The sequence below is a fragment of the Leptinotarsa decemlineata genome, unplaced genomic scaffold (genome assembly GCF_025532065.1).
Source record: "Leptinotarsa decemlineata unplaced genomic scaffold, Ldec_3_MD MMD2_tig00000505_RagTag_RagTag, whole genome shotgun sequence".
Classification (NCBI taxonomy): Eukaryota; Metazoa; Arthropoda; class Insecta; order Coleoptera; family Chrysomelidae; genus Leptinotarsa; species Leptinotarsa decemlineata.
In genome coordinates, this window is record NW_027412549.1 from 16,028,182 (window position 1) to 16,043,417 (window position 15,236).

The 15,236-nt window shown below is 33.3% G+C and overlaps 1 protein-coding gene across 2 annotated transcripts; it reads left to right on the plus strand.

Moving 5' to 3' along the window:
* The first annotated feature begins 753 nt into the window (after window positions 1–753).
* Window positions 754–14,783, plus strand: PGAP5 (Per1-like protein PGAP5). Of its 2 annotated transcripts, none has more exons than XM_023160344.2 (6): window positions 754–908; window positions 986–1,338; window positions 1,773–1,939; window positions 8,521–8,609; window positions 11,576–11,842; window positions 12,823–14,783. In XM_023160344.2, exons 1-6 carry the CDS (start codon window positions 810–812, stop codon window positions 12,985–12,987), a joined length of 1,140 nt encoding a protein of 379 aa, XP_023016112.2. In that variant the 5' UTR covers window positions 754–809; the 3' UTR covers window positions 12,988–14,783. The 2 variants fall into 2 exon arrangements, with proteins under 2 accessions (XP_023016112.2, XP_023016113.2); XM_023160345.2 differs by lacking the exon at window positions 12,823–14,783 and adding an exon at window positions 11,917–12,802.
* Window positions 14,784–15,236: the final 453 nt, after the last annotated feature.

Consider the following 15,236-nt stretch of genomic DNA (forward strand, 5'->3'; position numbering starts at 1 on the left):
GAGAATTCGACCAATTTTGTCAGTAACACCTTTAATGTAGGAAAGGAAAGCTTTGCGGGGAACGTTGTTGTCTTTTAGATTTCTGGGACTGGACGGAGAATTTTTTTGACGACGGATGGATCTGTCAGTTTGATGGTGGGTGAATCCATTTTGAAGAAGAGCTGATTTGAGTTGAGCCAGGTCTTGTGGTTGGTTGTGGCGGTCTGTGAGACTGATAGATCTGTGGAGGAGAGAATTAAAGACATAGTTGGTTTATGGTAGATGATGGTAGGAGTTTGTGTGTGTTGAGGTTTCCTGTAGACCGTGTGGGTGAAGGAGTTATTAGATTTTGTGATGACGACATCTAGGAATGGAAGGGAGTTATTGGTTTCAATTTCCATTGTGAATTTTATATTTGGGTGGAGGTCGTTGAGATAACCAAGAAAATTATGGAGAGTTTCGGAGCCGTGGACCATATATGACGAAAACGTCATCTACGTATCTGAACCAGCAAGAGAGTTTGTGGTCGAACGTGTCAGTAGCCTCAGTTTCGAAGTCTTTGATAAAAAAAGTTTGCGTGAGCTCATCTTTCACCAAGGGGGCTCCTCTTTCATCAATCCTGCTTGCACTTATCTATCATTGAAAGAAACTCAGATTTAGGTTGAATATACAAATAGAAAATGGAAAGATTGAATCATCATACTTGAATATTACTCAAATTATTCATAAATGTATCATTACAAACGAACAGATTAATGTCACTTGTCACTTGAAACTCTTGACGTTAATATTTTTAAAGGAACGAATTTACTAGTGGAAAAACAAAAATAATGCGACCTAACCTTAGATTAATAATAAAAACAAGTATTGGTGTATTATTTTTATTTTTCTACTGCGAATTCTTAGTTTTTTATATAGTTCAGTTCAGTGTGAGTATTTTTTTTAAATTTTCGTTTATCCAACTTGATACGCAGACCATAACCACAATAATTTATTCTAATTTCAGTGTTCCTGGCCAGAGTTAAGCAAAGATAATGAAGATAAGTCAATTGAAGGATCATATGAGAATCCAGTCAAAGTTATGGTTATATCCGATACACATTTGCTCGGCTCTAGAAAGGGTCATTGGTTTGATAAGCTGCGAAGGGAGTGGCAAATGTACAGAGCATTCCAGACTGCCATGACATTGCATTCACCTGATTTAGTATTTGTTCTTGGAGATCTTACAGATGAAGGATTGTACTGTAGTAGTACTGAATTCGAAAATTATGTCCAAAGATTTTATAACATATTTTCAGTTCCGGAAAGTACTAAGTTGTATGTCGCTGTTGGAAATCATGACATTGGGTTCCACTACGGGTAAGAGCAAATAACTATAGCAAATTACACTACAATGTATTGGGTGAATCAACATAACTATGTATGAAATTGAATGATTCTTTAACAAAGGACTTCATTATTGGTTCTGCTAATAGTTATAAAATTGAATCAGAAATTATTACGATGTCAAACCAGACGATATTTCGAAACGTGAGTTTCAGAACACATGAAACTGAATATCGAAACCCCACAGTCCAGAACATGGACACATTTTTTTGACTTTCAACATCCGACCATTCTAAATGTTCAACCATATCTATCCAAGAGACTTTCGAAGGAAGTGATACATATACTCAAACCACAATAAAATACTTTGTTTCGTTTTTTTTTACATTTTACCCATTGGAGGCCATTCTTTTTAAAATGAGAAAAACATTTCTAAAATTTTTCAAAAATATCATTTTTTTTTTCAGTGTTAGTCCTTATCTCAATCAGAGATTCGTATCTGCTTTCAATTCTCCAGCTGTCCAGCTCATTACAGTACGAGGAAATCACTTTGTTTTAGTGAATAGCATGGCTTTGGAAGGAGACGGCTGTTTTCTGTGTAAACCTGCAGAACAACAGTTAACTAAAATCGAAAGTAAGTTTATGTATAAAAAACAATGTGAACAAAAATGTTGAATATTATTTTACGAAAGAATGAGTACTGAACAAAAGTATAATGGAGCACTAGATGCACGGTATTGAACAGAGGGAAAATATTTTTCAATTTTCTGATTTTTTCAGATGACAATTTTATACTAGGAACTTATACTTCAAGAGATGTTTCAGTAAACTTTGTAGAACCAAAAGGAGCACCACTTTGAACTACTGCTTAGATTTTAATATTTATTTTGTATGAAGAATTGATTTTTTGGATACATTTATTTTTCAGAGATTTTTTTGTCTTCTCACTCCTCCATTAGATATTAGGTGGGCTGAAAACTTTGTAGACTAACACACAGATGACGCTACTAGTATTGAATCCATATGATTTTTAGTTATGAAGTTCAAATTAGGCCACACTGATATCTTAGCATCGGAAAGCACAAAATTCCTTGCTATGTAGCTGAACTACAAATTAACCTTCAACAACCAAATTGATAACTTATGTTAAAAACTTAATAAACTGTATCAGGCTCAAATCGAACTTTCACGGTAATTAGCTGTAATATAGTTACATGGGGTAGGTCAACTGAAGTATCACGAGTGTTCATTTTACAAAAACGATTTAAAAGACTCAGTTTTGGCATGGACTGTAAAGTATCTTGTTGAAATACCTTCGAACACAGAATAATATTCTAACTTTCCCATGTGTTTATCTATATAGGTTATTAATTTATACATTCAATAATATAGATTAATTTACGAAAAATAGCGAGCATAACACTAGATATAAAAACAACATACACCTAAATTAGTTTAACAAAATATGGTACACAAAATTTCTCCTTTATGCTGGAGGCTACTTTTGTAATCTGCTTCCTAAATGTGAAAGTTAGCAAAAAATTTAAAAACTTTCAAATATGACTTGAAGATTTTTTTTGCTCCACCACTTCTTTTATTTACTAACTGCTATAACGAGCTATAGACAATTTTTCACATTTTCAATATGAAAAATGGGAATTGAAACTTTCTAATGTATGAGTTTGAGAATGTCCATATAGAACGAAACTACAGTAGCGTTAGTTACAAATAGAAGGGGTACAAAACACAGAAAGTTTCAATTCTCATTTTTCATGATGATTTCCTACCATGTAGAAACAGTTACATCCATCAATTCACTTTTAATATGTTTTATGTATATTTTAAATAATAATAATAAATGTCATTTATTTGGTGAATACCAAAGGGCCATCGACCGAAGTTAGTTTACAATTTTTAAATATTTGCAGTGGTTTTTACATATGCTTACATAATAGATACATAATACATTATATTTCTGACAAAAAAAAAATATGAGAGTGATTTGATGTTTTCCCAAATAGTTTTTTCCGGATATTAGAATTTGGATGGTTGTCCTTCAGTTCCCTACATAATGCCTGTAAGGTCTCCAAGTTAGTTTCATTTTTGGCAAAGCGGTTTCCTATATAGATTTCACTTTTGTAGTTCTATAAAGCAGTGCGTTTGAGGGATTGTGTAGTATGTTCTGAGAGTGATGCATTTTGGTAATACTGTAATAGTGTAGATGTTTCAGCTGTTTGGAGATTGTACATTTTATTTTATATTTTCAACAAGTTTTGTAAATAGTTGGCATCCAAGTCTTGACTTATATTTGTATGTGTATGCTCCATCAATTACTTAATGTTTAATGTTTAATAAATGAAATGAAATGAGTTTATTCACCATGATGATCACAACAAAAATATTATAAAATAGCAGGGTGAACAACAAAGGCATCACAAAAGAAATATTTTGAAAAAAATGTTTCTTGTGCGTGATATTGCCTAATACAAAGTAATTTATTTATTTCAAAGGACAAGCCAATTTTTACAAATATCTTTCTATAAATTGTACATGTGCTTACAAACTAAAGAACCATCAGATGTTTTTAATCGATTTTTTGAAGGATAATAATGATGAATTAAACAATTCCAGGTTAAGATGGTAATGATTTGCTGATTTCAATATCCTACATATTGTTTCATTCTGACCTTAAGTGGTTCTACAAAAAGGAATTTTAAAAATATCACTATTTCTGGTTCTTCTATCATTCACAGAGAGAGTAGTACAAAGCTCAACTATTTCTGGAGAATCAATATAGCCGTTTAATACTTTGTGGACAAACACAAGATCTGTTTCAAGTCTCCTATGAGTTAAGGTGTTCATGTTCAATATGTTCAATATCTGTGAGTAGTTATACTCTCCTCTATTTAATCCTAACTGAAAAGCAACATATCTCAAGAATTTGTTTTGACACCCCTCTAACAACCCAACATTATAATAGGGTGACCATACAATGGAGTTATACTCAAGAATGGATCTCACTTGTGCACAATAAATCAGTTTTATAGATTCGACACTTGGTTTCTAGCAGAACAAAGTGTAAAACCTAACATCTTACGGGCTCGAGATGAGGCTTCCGTTATTTGGTACTTGAATGACATTTTTGAGTCAAAAACGACACCTAAATCTTTTATTTTATCCGTTGCTGCTAAATCATTCCCATTGATTTCATACGAGTAATCATATACATTATTGATCCTTGAGAAAGTAATTTTTTGACACTTATCTGGATTCAAATGCAAAAGGTTGACGTCACACCAGCTAGAAAACTGTAGAAAACTGTCACATTGAAGTGCCTGAGCATCTGATATATTTTGTATTGATTTGAACACCTTTAAATCATCTGCAAACATTAGAAATGAGATGGAGGTAAAAACAGTGGAGACATCATTGATAAATAAATTGAACAGTAATGGGCCTATGTGGGATCCCTGAGGAACACCTGATGGCACATTTATCGGTTCAGATATAGAGTTGCCATATTTAACGTATTGAACTCTATTGTAAAGGTAGCTTTCAATCCAATTTTAAACATCTCCCTCTAAACCCAAGGCATTCAACTTAGCAATCAGTAGGTTATGGTTGACTCTATCAAAGGCTTTAGAAAAATTTGTGTATATAGAGTCCACTTGTAGCCTATTTTCAAGATTATTTATGATGTAGTTTTCATAAAGTAATTAGTTCGTAGAAGTTGATTTCCCTTTGGTAAAACCATGTTGTTGATTGATTATGATGTTTTTGAAATCGAATGAAAGTTTTCTAGTGATTAGACAGTCCAGCATTTTGGGCAACTCTGACTGATTGCATATGCCTCTGTAGTTTATAACATTGTTACGAAGTCCACTTTTATGAACTGCTTTGATATAGCTTTGTTTCCAAAATTCTGGGAATATTCCTTTTTCAATAGAAAGATTGAATAGCCAGTGTAGTGGTTTTGCTAGAATATAAATACAAGTTTTAATCAGGTGCAAGGGTATCTTATCAGGACCTGTTGTTAGTTTAAATGGTAGTTTCAAAGCTAAATCTATAACTTCCTTAATATCTATATTATAGTGGCAGACGTCAGCTACATTTTGAAATTTGAATTTGGGGATTTCATTGACCGTAGTGCTGTCATAAATTGTTGAGAAAAATTTTGAGAAAAGATTAACTATTTCATTAGCGTTATCAGTAGAGATATCATCATAAACCATACAGGAAGGGAGATTGTAAAGTTTCTTCTTATCATTAATATATTTCCAGAAGTATCGGGGATTAGTTGACATATTATTTTCGGTTTTTGAAATATATCTACGATAGCACTCATCTCACATGGTTTTACAATGAGATTTGAGATATTGAAATCTATGAAATGCTTCTACATCACCACTAACATAACATGAATAAATATACAATACATAGATAAATACACGAATATCGTAACAACATGAATAAATACACGATACATAAATAAATACACAATACATAAATGAATCCACAATATATAGATAAATAAACTAATAAAATGAATAAATAAGTTGACATACATATATACATATATATATATATATATATATATATATATATATATATATATATATATATATATATATATATATATATATATATATATATATTTAATATATATACATATACATATATACATATATCCAAATACACATATATATACACACACACATATGACAATGAACAATATAATATAATATATAATTAACCGGGAGTCGATTATGATGATTTTGATACAAAAAGTAGGAGGCATGATTTAGGTAAACTCAGACCGACTGAGTATTATTCATCTAACAATTCACTTATCACATTTCTCGGGTTGCTATTAATGAAGCATTTCAGTATTTTTTTGAACATATTAGTGCTCTTCAGAGATTTAATCTCTTCCGGAATGTGATTATAGCATTTTGGTGCAAGATAAGAAAACGATATTTGTGTTGTTGTTTTAGTCATAGAAGGAAGTTTGTGAGATAGAACATTTTGAGTGACTCATTTTTTGTTAGTTCGAAAAAAATAGATAAAAAGGAATTTTGTGTGTTAATGAAGCCTTACCTTTTGGCTGAAAAGAAATACTGTTGAAGCCAGGAAAGTGAACCGTTGAGAAGTGGTTTGCTAAGTTTAAACAAGGTGAAATGGGAAACGCACGCAGTGGACGCCCCAAAGAGAGGCCCTAGAGATATGAAAGTAACGTGTTTGACATCATGCATGAATATTTGGATATGCGAAAGCTATGTTCCATGAAAGGACTGCTTTTTGCGACAATTGAAGAGATAAAAATCAAATCGCTGAGAAAGCCCATAGACATACCAAAAAGTGCATATCAGAACTGCTAAGAATTGGAATAAACCCTGGCAAAAGTGTCATATTTGAGGGGGACCACTCTGAAGGTGACAAAATCGAAATTGATCAATAAATGAATATTTTTTAAAGAAAATAAAAATTCACCCTATTTACTATGTATGAAAAACCTTGGAAATCTTCATACTACCATGTTGAAAATCGACAATTTCGAACACTCCAAAAGGGTATACCATACCTTAGATGAGAGTCTATTAAGGCATAGTACACTAATTTCACTGCAGCAAACCCCAGTTCCTTTGAGATTTTTCTCAGTGGGAAACATCCTGATGCCATTTTTTTGTTGATGTGTGCAATATGCTGAGGGAATTTTAAATTTTCATCCTAATAAATTCCCAAAAATTTCAAAGTGGAGTTATTTTTTATTGTGTTATTGTCTAGGGGGATAGCAGGTATATTACACTTGAATGCTGATATATTTGTTTTGCTAGTATTCAATGATAGAAGATTCGAGTCAAACCAATTTTTCACTTTTTTCGTGTCTTGGCACATTTTGTTATGCAATCTGTTTTTTTCCTTGTCATGACACACTAATGTGGTGTCGTCAGCAAATAAGGTAAAGCTTCCTGTAATCGATATGTTGGTCAACTCATTAATGTTTAACAGAAACAGTATAGGACCTAACACAGAGCCTTGAAGTACTTCACAATTTATCTCTCCCACGTCCGAGTTAAATCACGGTTTTACAAATTGTTTTCGGTCAGAAAGGTATGAACTAATCCAAATATGAATATTGTCCCCAAAACCATATCTTATTAGTTTCCGAAGCAATATGCTGTGATTGACACAGTCAAAAGCTTCGGATAAGTCACAAAGCACTGCTGCAGTGGCTTCCCCGCTATTGATTTCATTATACACCAATTGCAATACTGTTGATATAGCTTTACTCTTAAAATTCTGAAAGCCATACTGATGTGTACTTAATATCCCATTACTGGTCAAAAATTCCATTATTTTTTTACCAGTTTTTCAATTATTTTTGCTAAGGTTGGGTTGAGCGATATAGGCCTAAAGTTTGCTGGACCTTCATTGTTGCCGCCTTTATGGAGAGGGATGACAACCGAGGTTTTGAGAATCGAAGGAAACATTCCTTGCTCGACAGAGCTGTTAATCAGTTCAACAAGTATATTGAGCGCAGTTTCAGGAAGACTTTCGAGAATTTCAATAGAAATTTCATCAAAGCCAGATGCTTTCTTCATTCATTTATACTGATTGGTGCAATGAAAAGGTACTGCCTACAAAGATATCACTGAGATATTCTAGGGTATCGTGAGTAGCTACAATGTTTTGACTGAGTTTTGTTGCGGCAGAGCAGAAATAGCTAGTTAAAAGATGTCCAGATTCAAGGATGTATCTGTTGTGTTTGTATAGATATTTTTTCCTCTAAGTTCGTTGATTATTGACCAGCTTTCTTTAGCCTCCGTGGTTCTGTTACTATAGTACAAAGTTTTTGTTGCCCTGATTACTTTTCTATAGACTTTCCTATAATTATATTGAAGTAACAGTCAAAAAATAAACTATTAGTAAACTTATATTTTTTGATTTTTTCTTGATTTGTGCAATTTGAGTTTCATTTTACTAAATACTGCCTCTTGGTTAGATAAATTGGAGGGCATGATTAAACAAGAGACACAGGCATGTTCGAGATTTATAGCAGAAGTGGTCGATCATCGTAGCTGAGTACTGGGATATTGGGAATTTAATCATCATTTATCGTTTTTCATCAGTACAATAATTTCTTGATAATGCTCCTAGCATTTTCACAAATGTACACAAGTTTCAATTACTATTAGTATAGATATTCTTTTTTAGAAATTCTTCAGTGTACCAAAGGCACTTATACAGAAAAATGTGGTCCAAAAATGAAGTTAGACATATATAGCAAGCCAATTTTGATGCAAGTAAGTACCTTTTTGAAAATTTGCTTAAAAAAGATTCCCGGTTATTTAGTGTTCTTCATGTTAACTGAATGTAAGAACACTTGAGTTCTTTCTATGGAATGGTTCTATCGTATAAAGTTTGAAATATACAGATAAATAATATTCAAAGTTTCAATAAAAATAAATAATTTAGTTCAGTTTTCTGAGGGTTATTTTTGAAAACATTTCAACCCTGGGAGTGTGAAAAACAAATATTCTTCTCTTCCTACTTGAAACTAAAATTGTTTACGTTTTTACTTCTGAAGAAAATTTGAATACTCAGACCAGAAATTTGGATGGATGAATCAGTTATACCTTGATTATATTTCTCAACAAGGAGCATTTGACGTTACACTATCTGAATCTATAGGATCAGCCGTGGCTGAAAGAGGCATGGATCTATGCCATGCTCTTGAACAAAATAGAAACTACGACTCTTCGAAATGAGGCCATTTGGTTCAGAGTTTCCAGGGGCTGCCCTCAGGGTGAGACACTCTCCCCATTCTGGGGTGACCCCTGATGGATAGTCTTCTTGATGCCTTCGACATGAAAGAAGGTGATTTACAAGCTTATGCAGGTGACTTTGTCATCCTGGCAAGGACCACGTGGGGTATTCTCATAAGAACACTGAACGTTGTTCAGAAGTGATGCCAAAGGGAGATTTCTTTATACCCCAGCCCCATCTTTTATCAGGATGGGGAATTTGGATGATTCAATTCCACTTTTCATCAATGGTGATGTTATTCGATTTGCACTATCTAAGTAAAGTAAACTATTTACTGGTTCTCCATTAGATCATTTGAAAAGTATGTCATAGAACAAATCTAGGCAGTAAAATACAGGTAATTAGAAAATAAAGTGTGGTCCTAGAAGTATCCTGTCCAACAAAGAAAACACAACGTTTTAGAAAAAAAATATGTTCATTTTTCAACATAATATCCTTGCAGCTCTATATTTTTTTTTCCAGGGACGTTCAATAAGTTTGATACACCGAAAACATTCGCTATTGATGGCTGCCGAATACTAAACAACACAGCGTCTTCAAACTTGAAACATATGTTTTATAGATTGTGTACTTTCTAATACAGTGATATTTCTCAAACAACTACCGCCATCTCTAGGTCAGGCCGAGTACTTCTAGAACTACCACTGTACAGATAACACATAAGTAAAAAAATGAATCCTAACTTTGTGTAAGGTACTCATTACAAAGTACATCACACATTTATAAAAAACATTTGAGATTGACTTTAGGAATCAGTTAAGATAAAACAAGTTATCCTTGGTAAAAAACTCACTTGGAATGCTCATTTCGAAAAAGGTTTACACAAACCCAGACCAGGATATGTCGAAGGATTTGTGGAAAATCTTGTTGATTATACCCCAAACAAATACATTATATAATATATGATGATCACAAATGGAGCAATCGCCTGGTGGTTCAGGTGAAGCTCTTTGGACTACAGAGACAGGCTTGCCTGGCCATCTCTGGTGCCATCAGCACCACAAAATCAGGGGCCATCGAAATCCTTCTAGACCTACCTCCTCTTCGGAGGAGGTAGGGCGATTTTTATTTACGGTGCGACACGCAACTTTTATAAGACCGAAAGGATTTTCAATGAACGTTTTCCGAATCGGCCTATCAGTAGAAAATATTTCAAGGAACTTGTATCCAAATTCACAACTACCGGTAGTGTACATAACAAAAAGCCCCCAGGTCATCCGTCCATTCCGAAAGAACAGCAATTGCAAATAATTGGTGAGATGGTAGTAGATCCTGAACAGTTTACTTATTCCATCGCTAATGTTCATGAGGTGTCTCCTTCTACTGTGTGGAGACTTTTGAAGAGGAATAGATATCATCCATACAAAATTAAAATGGTACACCAATTAACTGAAGATGGCCTGATCGAAGAACAGAATTCTGCGAAATCATGATGGAAACCATTGCAAGGCATCCTACCTATTTCCACAATATTTGTTTTAGTGACGAATGTACGTTTTTTTTTTGAATGGCAATGCTCAGACAAAATTTCCGTTATTGGAGTGACACCAACTTTCACGTTTTCTGGGAAACACATACCCAATATCCAGAAAAAATGGCCGTTTGGGCAGGAATATTGGGAAGCCATATTGTAGAACCTCTATTCATTGAACAAAATTCAACAGGGGAACTGTATTTGAATATGCTGGAAACTACTGTTGACCCTCTCATCACTGAAATCGTCGAAGCGAATTCTAATGAATTCGATATGGATATTGTACCCCAAAAAGATGGAGCACCACCACATTACTCCAGACAAGTAAGAACATATTTGGATACTACTTTTCCCGGTCGTTGAAGTGGCCCTCTAGGTCCTACAGAATGGCCAGCCCGCCCGCCAGATTTGACACCTTTGGACTTTTTATGGGGCTATTTGAAGCAAAAAGTGTACGAAACTGAACCTGCTTCAATATTGAATATACGGCATAGAATATTTGTGGAGATATTGACGTTACTGTGTTCGAAAATGTTTGAAGTGAAATATCGAATAGGCTGTTTATATGTCAAGAAGTTCAAGGCAATCATTTCGAGCCTTTTCTGAACTGATCTCAAGCTTATTACCTCATGTTATGTTATGTTATTAAAAGTTCCGCCATTTTAGTTGAAGATATTGACATTATATTCTAGGGTTGTGAAGCATTTGTCAGGTGCTTCAAATATGTCACAAGACCCCCTTTTCATATAATTTTTTTTCAGATGGCCCCCAGTCGCCATCTTGAAAGTTTCTTCTGTCAATTTCACTTCAAAATAAAGAATTCATGCATTAATTTCATTATCCCAAATTTCAATTTTTTGAGTTGATCCGTTAAAAAAATTAAAAGGGGGGCACATTTAAAAAATGCACTGTATAAGTTCATTATAATAATTTGGTTGATGATGAAAAATGATGATGAAAAAATTTCAGCACTATCCACTGTATCGGCAGTCAGATATGGAATGTAATGATTTTGATTCTGCGCCATTTCCTATAAAGCAAGAAATATTTCGGGAACGGTGGGAATGCCTCAGCCAAGAAGCTACTTTACAGCTTCTTAAGCAGGTGAAACCACGACTGGCTTTATCTGGTCATACTCACCATGGTTGTACTAGGCCACTTCCTGTTGGAGACGGGTTAGAAATTACCATTCCTAGTTTCAGCTGGAGAAATAAAGACAACCCGAATTATTTGTTGGTAAGTACTCAGTAGCTACTTCTAGTTTTGTACAGAAATCCACTATTTTTTTTAATATATTGTAACGCTCTTAGTTGCGTCAACTTAGCGTTGCATCAACTTAGTTGCGGACGAGATCTCGGGCGCTAGCCTTGTGAATTTTAAGCGGAACCAGGCACCACTACACCGGACAGCTAGAGTGAAGAAGCGGCAATTCAGAGGTCTGCGTGAACTAGACAAATTCGGTAGTCAGAAAATAAGATTTTACTTGACTTTGCTGGTCAACCTGTTTACCATCTGCAAATATATTTCACTATCCTAAGAAAATAAACAAACAAATCGGTTTCAGCTCTTTATTTGAACCAATTCAACCGTACTATTAAATTATTACAGACACGGAGGGGTGTGCAACGAAGTGAGTACAGAAACAACACGGCAGAGGTTTGAAATAAGCTATTATTACTGCTAAAGTTGTTCAATTAGCAATATAAAAATTGAATGACGTAAGATGCCCTTCACACTATAATTTTATATTTCACAGTGAGCCCACGTACTATACTAGAACGTAAGAGTATGTATTTTTATTAGTGTATATCGCTGAGAGGTCATTTTTCTCAGTGAACCAGGTTGTCTATCACTCAAAATCTTCGGTTCGGAGTTGGGACACCGAACATCAAAGGATCCGACTTTAATGTCGCTTCTCTGTGGTAGGTATTCTCGGGTGATATAGATAACGGTCGGGATTGCCAGAAATTATCCAGGAGGTTTTATCGTTCGCAAGTTCCCGCCATTGTCCTAAGTATTTTCCAACAAGAACGACATTTTTATACCAAGAAATAACCGAGATACAGTTACACTGTCATATAGTTCCTGCATTTTTTTTCAGGTTGTTTTTTTTGTGTCAATATCATAGATAGTCATCCTAAGTTAATGAAAATGTATTCCTTATATGCTCCATATTAAAAAATATACCTGAAAGAGAATAATTATTTTGATTGCAGGCAGTTTTTACTCCCAACAACTATGCGTATACAAAATGCGAGCTACCAAAAGAATCTTCAGTCATCATCCTTTACGTTTTTGGAATAACAGTTTTTATTTTCTGGTTGGTATACTCACTAATGTGCAGAAGTAGGCGTATAAATATTTCCAATAAATATCTCTGACGTCGTTCAACATTTTGGTGAACTAATTATGATTCAATCAGGGGCAAAACTGGTTTCTTTTCAGACATTATATCGATGGCGAAATATGGATACATACCGTTTTTTTTAATTTTTTGTGGCTCATTCAAAGCCTCAATTCTTTTTTTAGTTTATGAATGAAGGCGGAGTACTTGAAAAAAATATAAAAATTTTTTCAATATTGAAAAATAAATTATAAAAAAAGTTTTTGCAAATGTATTCAATGTTTGTTTGAAGGTGACTGACAATGTTTCATGATCAGTTTCATTAGTTAGAACTTCCATTGTCTAATATTATATAAAATGATTTGAAATCCCTAAAAGAACCAATAAAAAAAGGAAAATTGAAAATAAAAAAAAATAACAATTATATTAAAAAAAACCTGAAATGAAATAACAGTGAAATGAAATATAGCTTGAAATGAAAATGGCTTGGAATCTTTTAATTTTTTATTTTTTGTTTAATTGTTCTATTTTTACTTGTATTTCATGTCACTGTTATTTCATTTCAGAGTTTTTTGCCCAATATAATTGTTATTTACAGTAAATAACGAGGTCTTACCTTTTAACGTGTTAGGAATCACACGTTAAAAGGTAAGACCTCGTTAATCCTTAGCTCGCACAAGTTTCTACTTCTGAGGGTTGTCGTTCGTAGGGGTGCGACAGCTGGTTAACGGAAAAACAGATTTTAAACAGATTTTTTTTCAGGCATTTGAAATCATTTTATATAATATTAGACAATGGAATTTCAAGCTAATGAAATTCAAATGTATTCAATATTTCAATTAGGGATAACGAATTGAATGAAATAGAAAAAAATTGTTTGATACTTGTTTTATGGTTTCACAAAATGAAGACTGATTTTTCACATGTGCCAAAATCAATTTTTTCTCCAAGTTTTCATTGATATTTGTATTTGGAGGTTTTATTGAGCTTTTATTATATTGTAGGATATAAGTAAGATCAGTTATGGCTAGTAAATATTTAAATATTGATTGTTTGAAGGTGGTTGACAATGTTTGTTTCGTGGTGAACTTCATTAGTTTGGACTTCCATTGTCTATTATTATATAAAATGGTTTGAAATCTCTGAAAGAATCAATGAAATTGAAATGAATAGCAGTAAATAATAATTATATTGAGCAAAAACACCCTGAAATGAAATAACAATAAAATAAAATACAAGCAACAATTGAGAATTGAACATTAAAAGTTACTTCACAATCTTGGCTTGAAATCTGTTAATTTTGATTTCTTTTTTATTGTTCAATTCTCAATTGTTACTTGTATTTTATTTTATTGTAATTTCAAATAAATATTAATCACATTAGACAATGGAAGTCCAAAATAATGAAATTCAAATATTGAGTCAACCTAAGAATTTGTATATTTTGTAATTCTCACAAGTTTGTAATGAAGATTGTGTTAGGGGGATGAATAAGAATAAATTTGGAGAAATAGCTTCTATATGGTGTGCGATTCTTATTGTTTCGTTGATTCATTATTTTCAACTTCTGTTATAACTCTAGTGGTCAGTATTTTGAATATTACTAAATACTATTGCCTCCAGTAAGGCATATGCTAGTTTTAGCTGAAAGTAAAGAGATCGAAATCTATCCTTGATTTACCAAATAAGACCACGTCAAAACCCAGAAACCAACCAAATCATCATTGAAAACCATTTCTCAATAATTAATTTTGTTTTTGTTATTAGGAAAATATATAAATTATGCTGAATGAAATGTATATATGTGTTGTTAATAAATTATTGTGAAATGAGGGTTATGTAGTATTATTGTGAAATGAGGGTTATGGGTCCGCACCATTGGGATTTCGTGAATGGTAAAAAGACAATTGATTCGGATATGTTAAGTCATGAATCACTGTATTGGTACAAAACATGCAAAAACTGTAATGGACGTCTCCTGTTATCGTAGAGGATCCACTATTCATCACACGTGACGATACGATTCCAAAAAGGATGGTTTTGGTGGCGCAATAGCAAAAAAGGACAGACCTTGAATCGGGGCACCTATTTTTCGAATTTTTTTTAACTTCCCAATACATCTTGAACTATCAAAAATCGCTATCTCGTGCACCAGGGTCCTCAATTTTTTTTCTAGATAACTATAGGTCGATCACTTCGGGACTCATCATCGAGGCTAAAATATCTTGAACGAAATTTCACAAACCAACGTCGAACACTATCAATGCCAAATGCTTGGGTAATTTT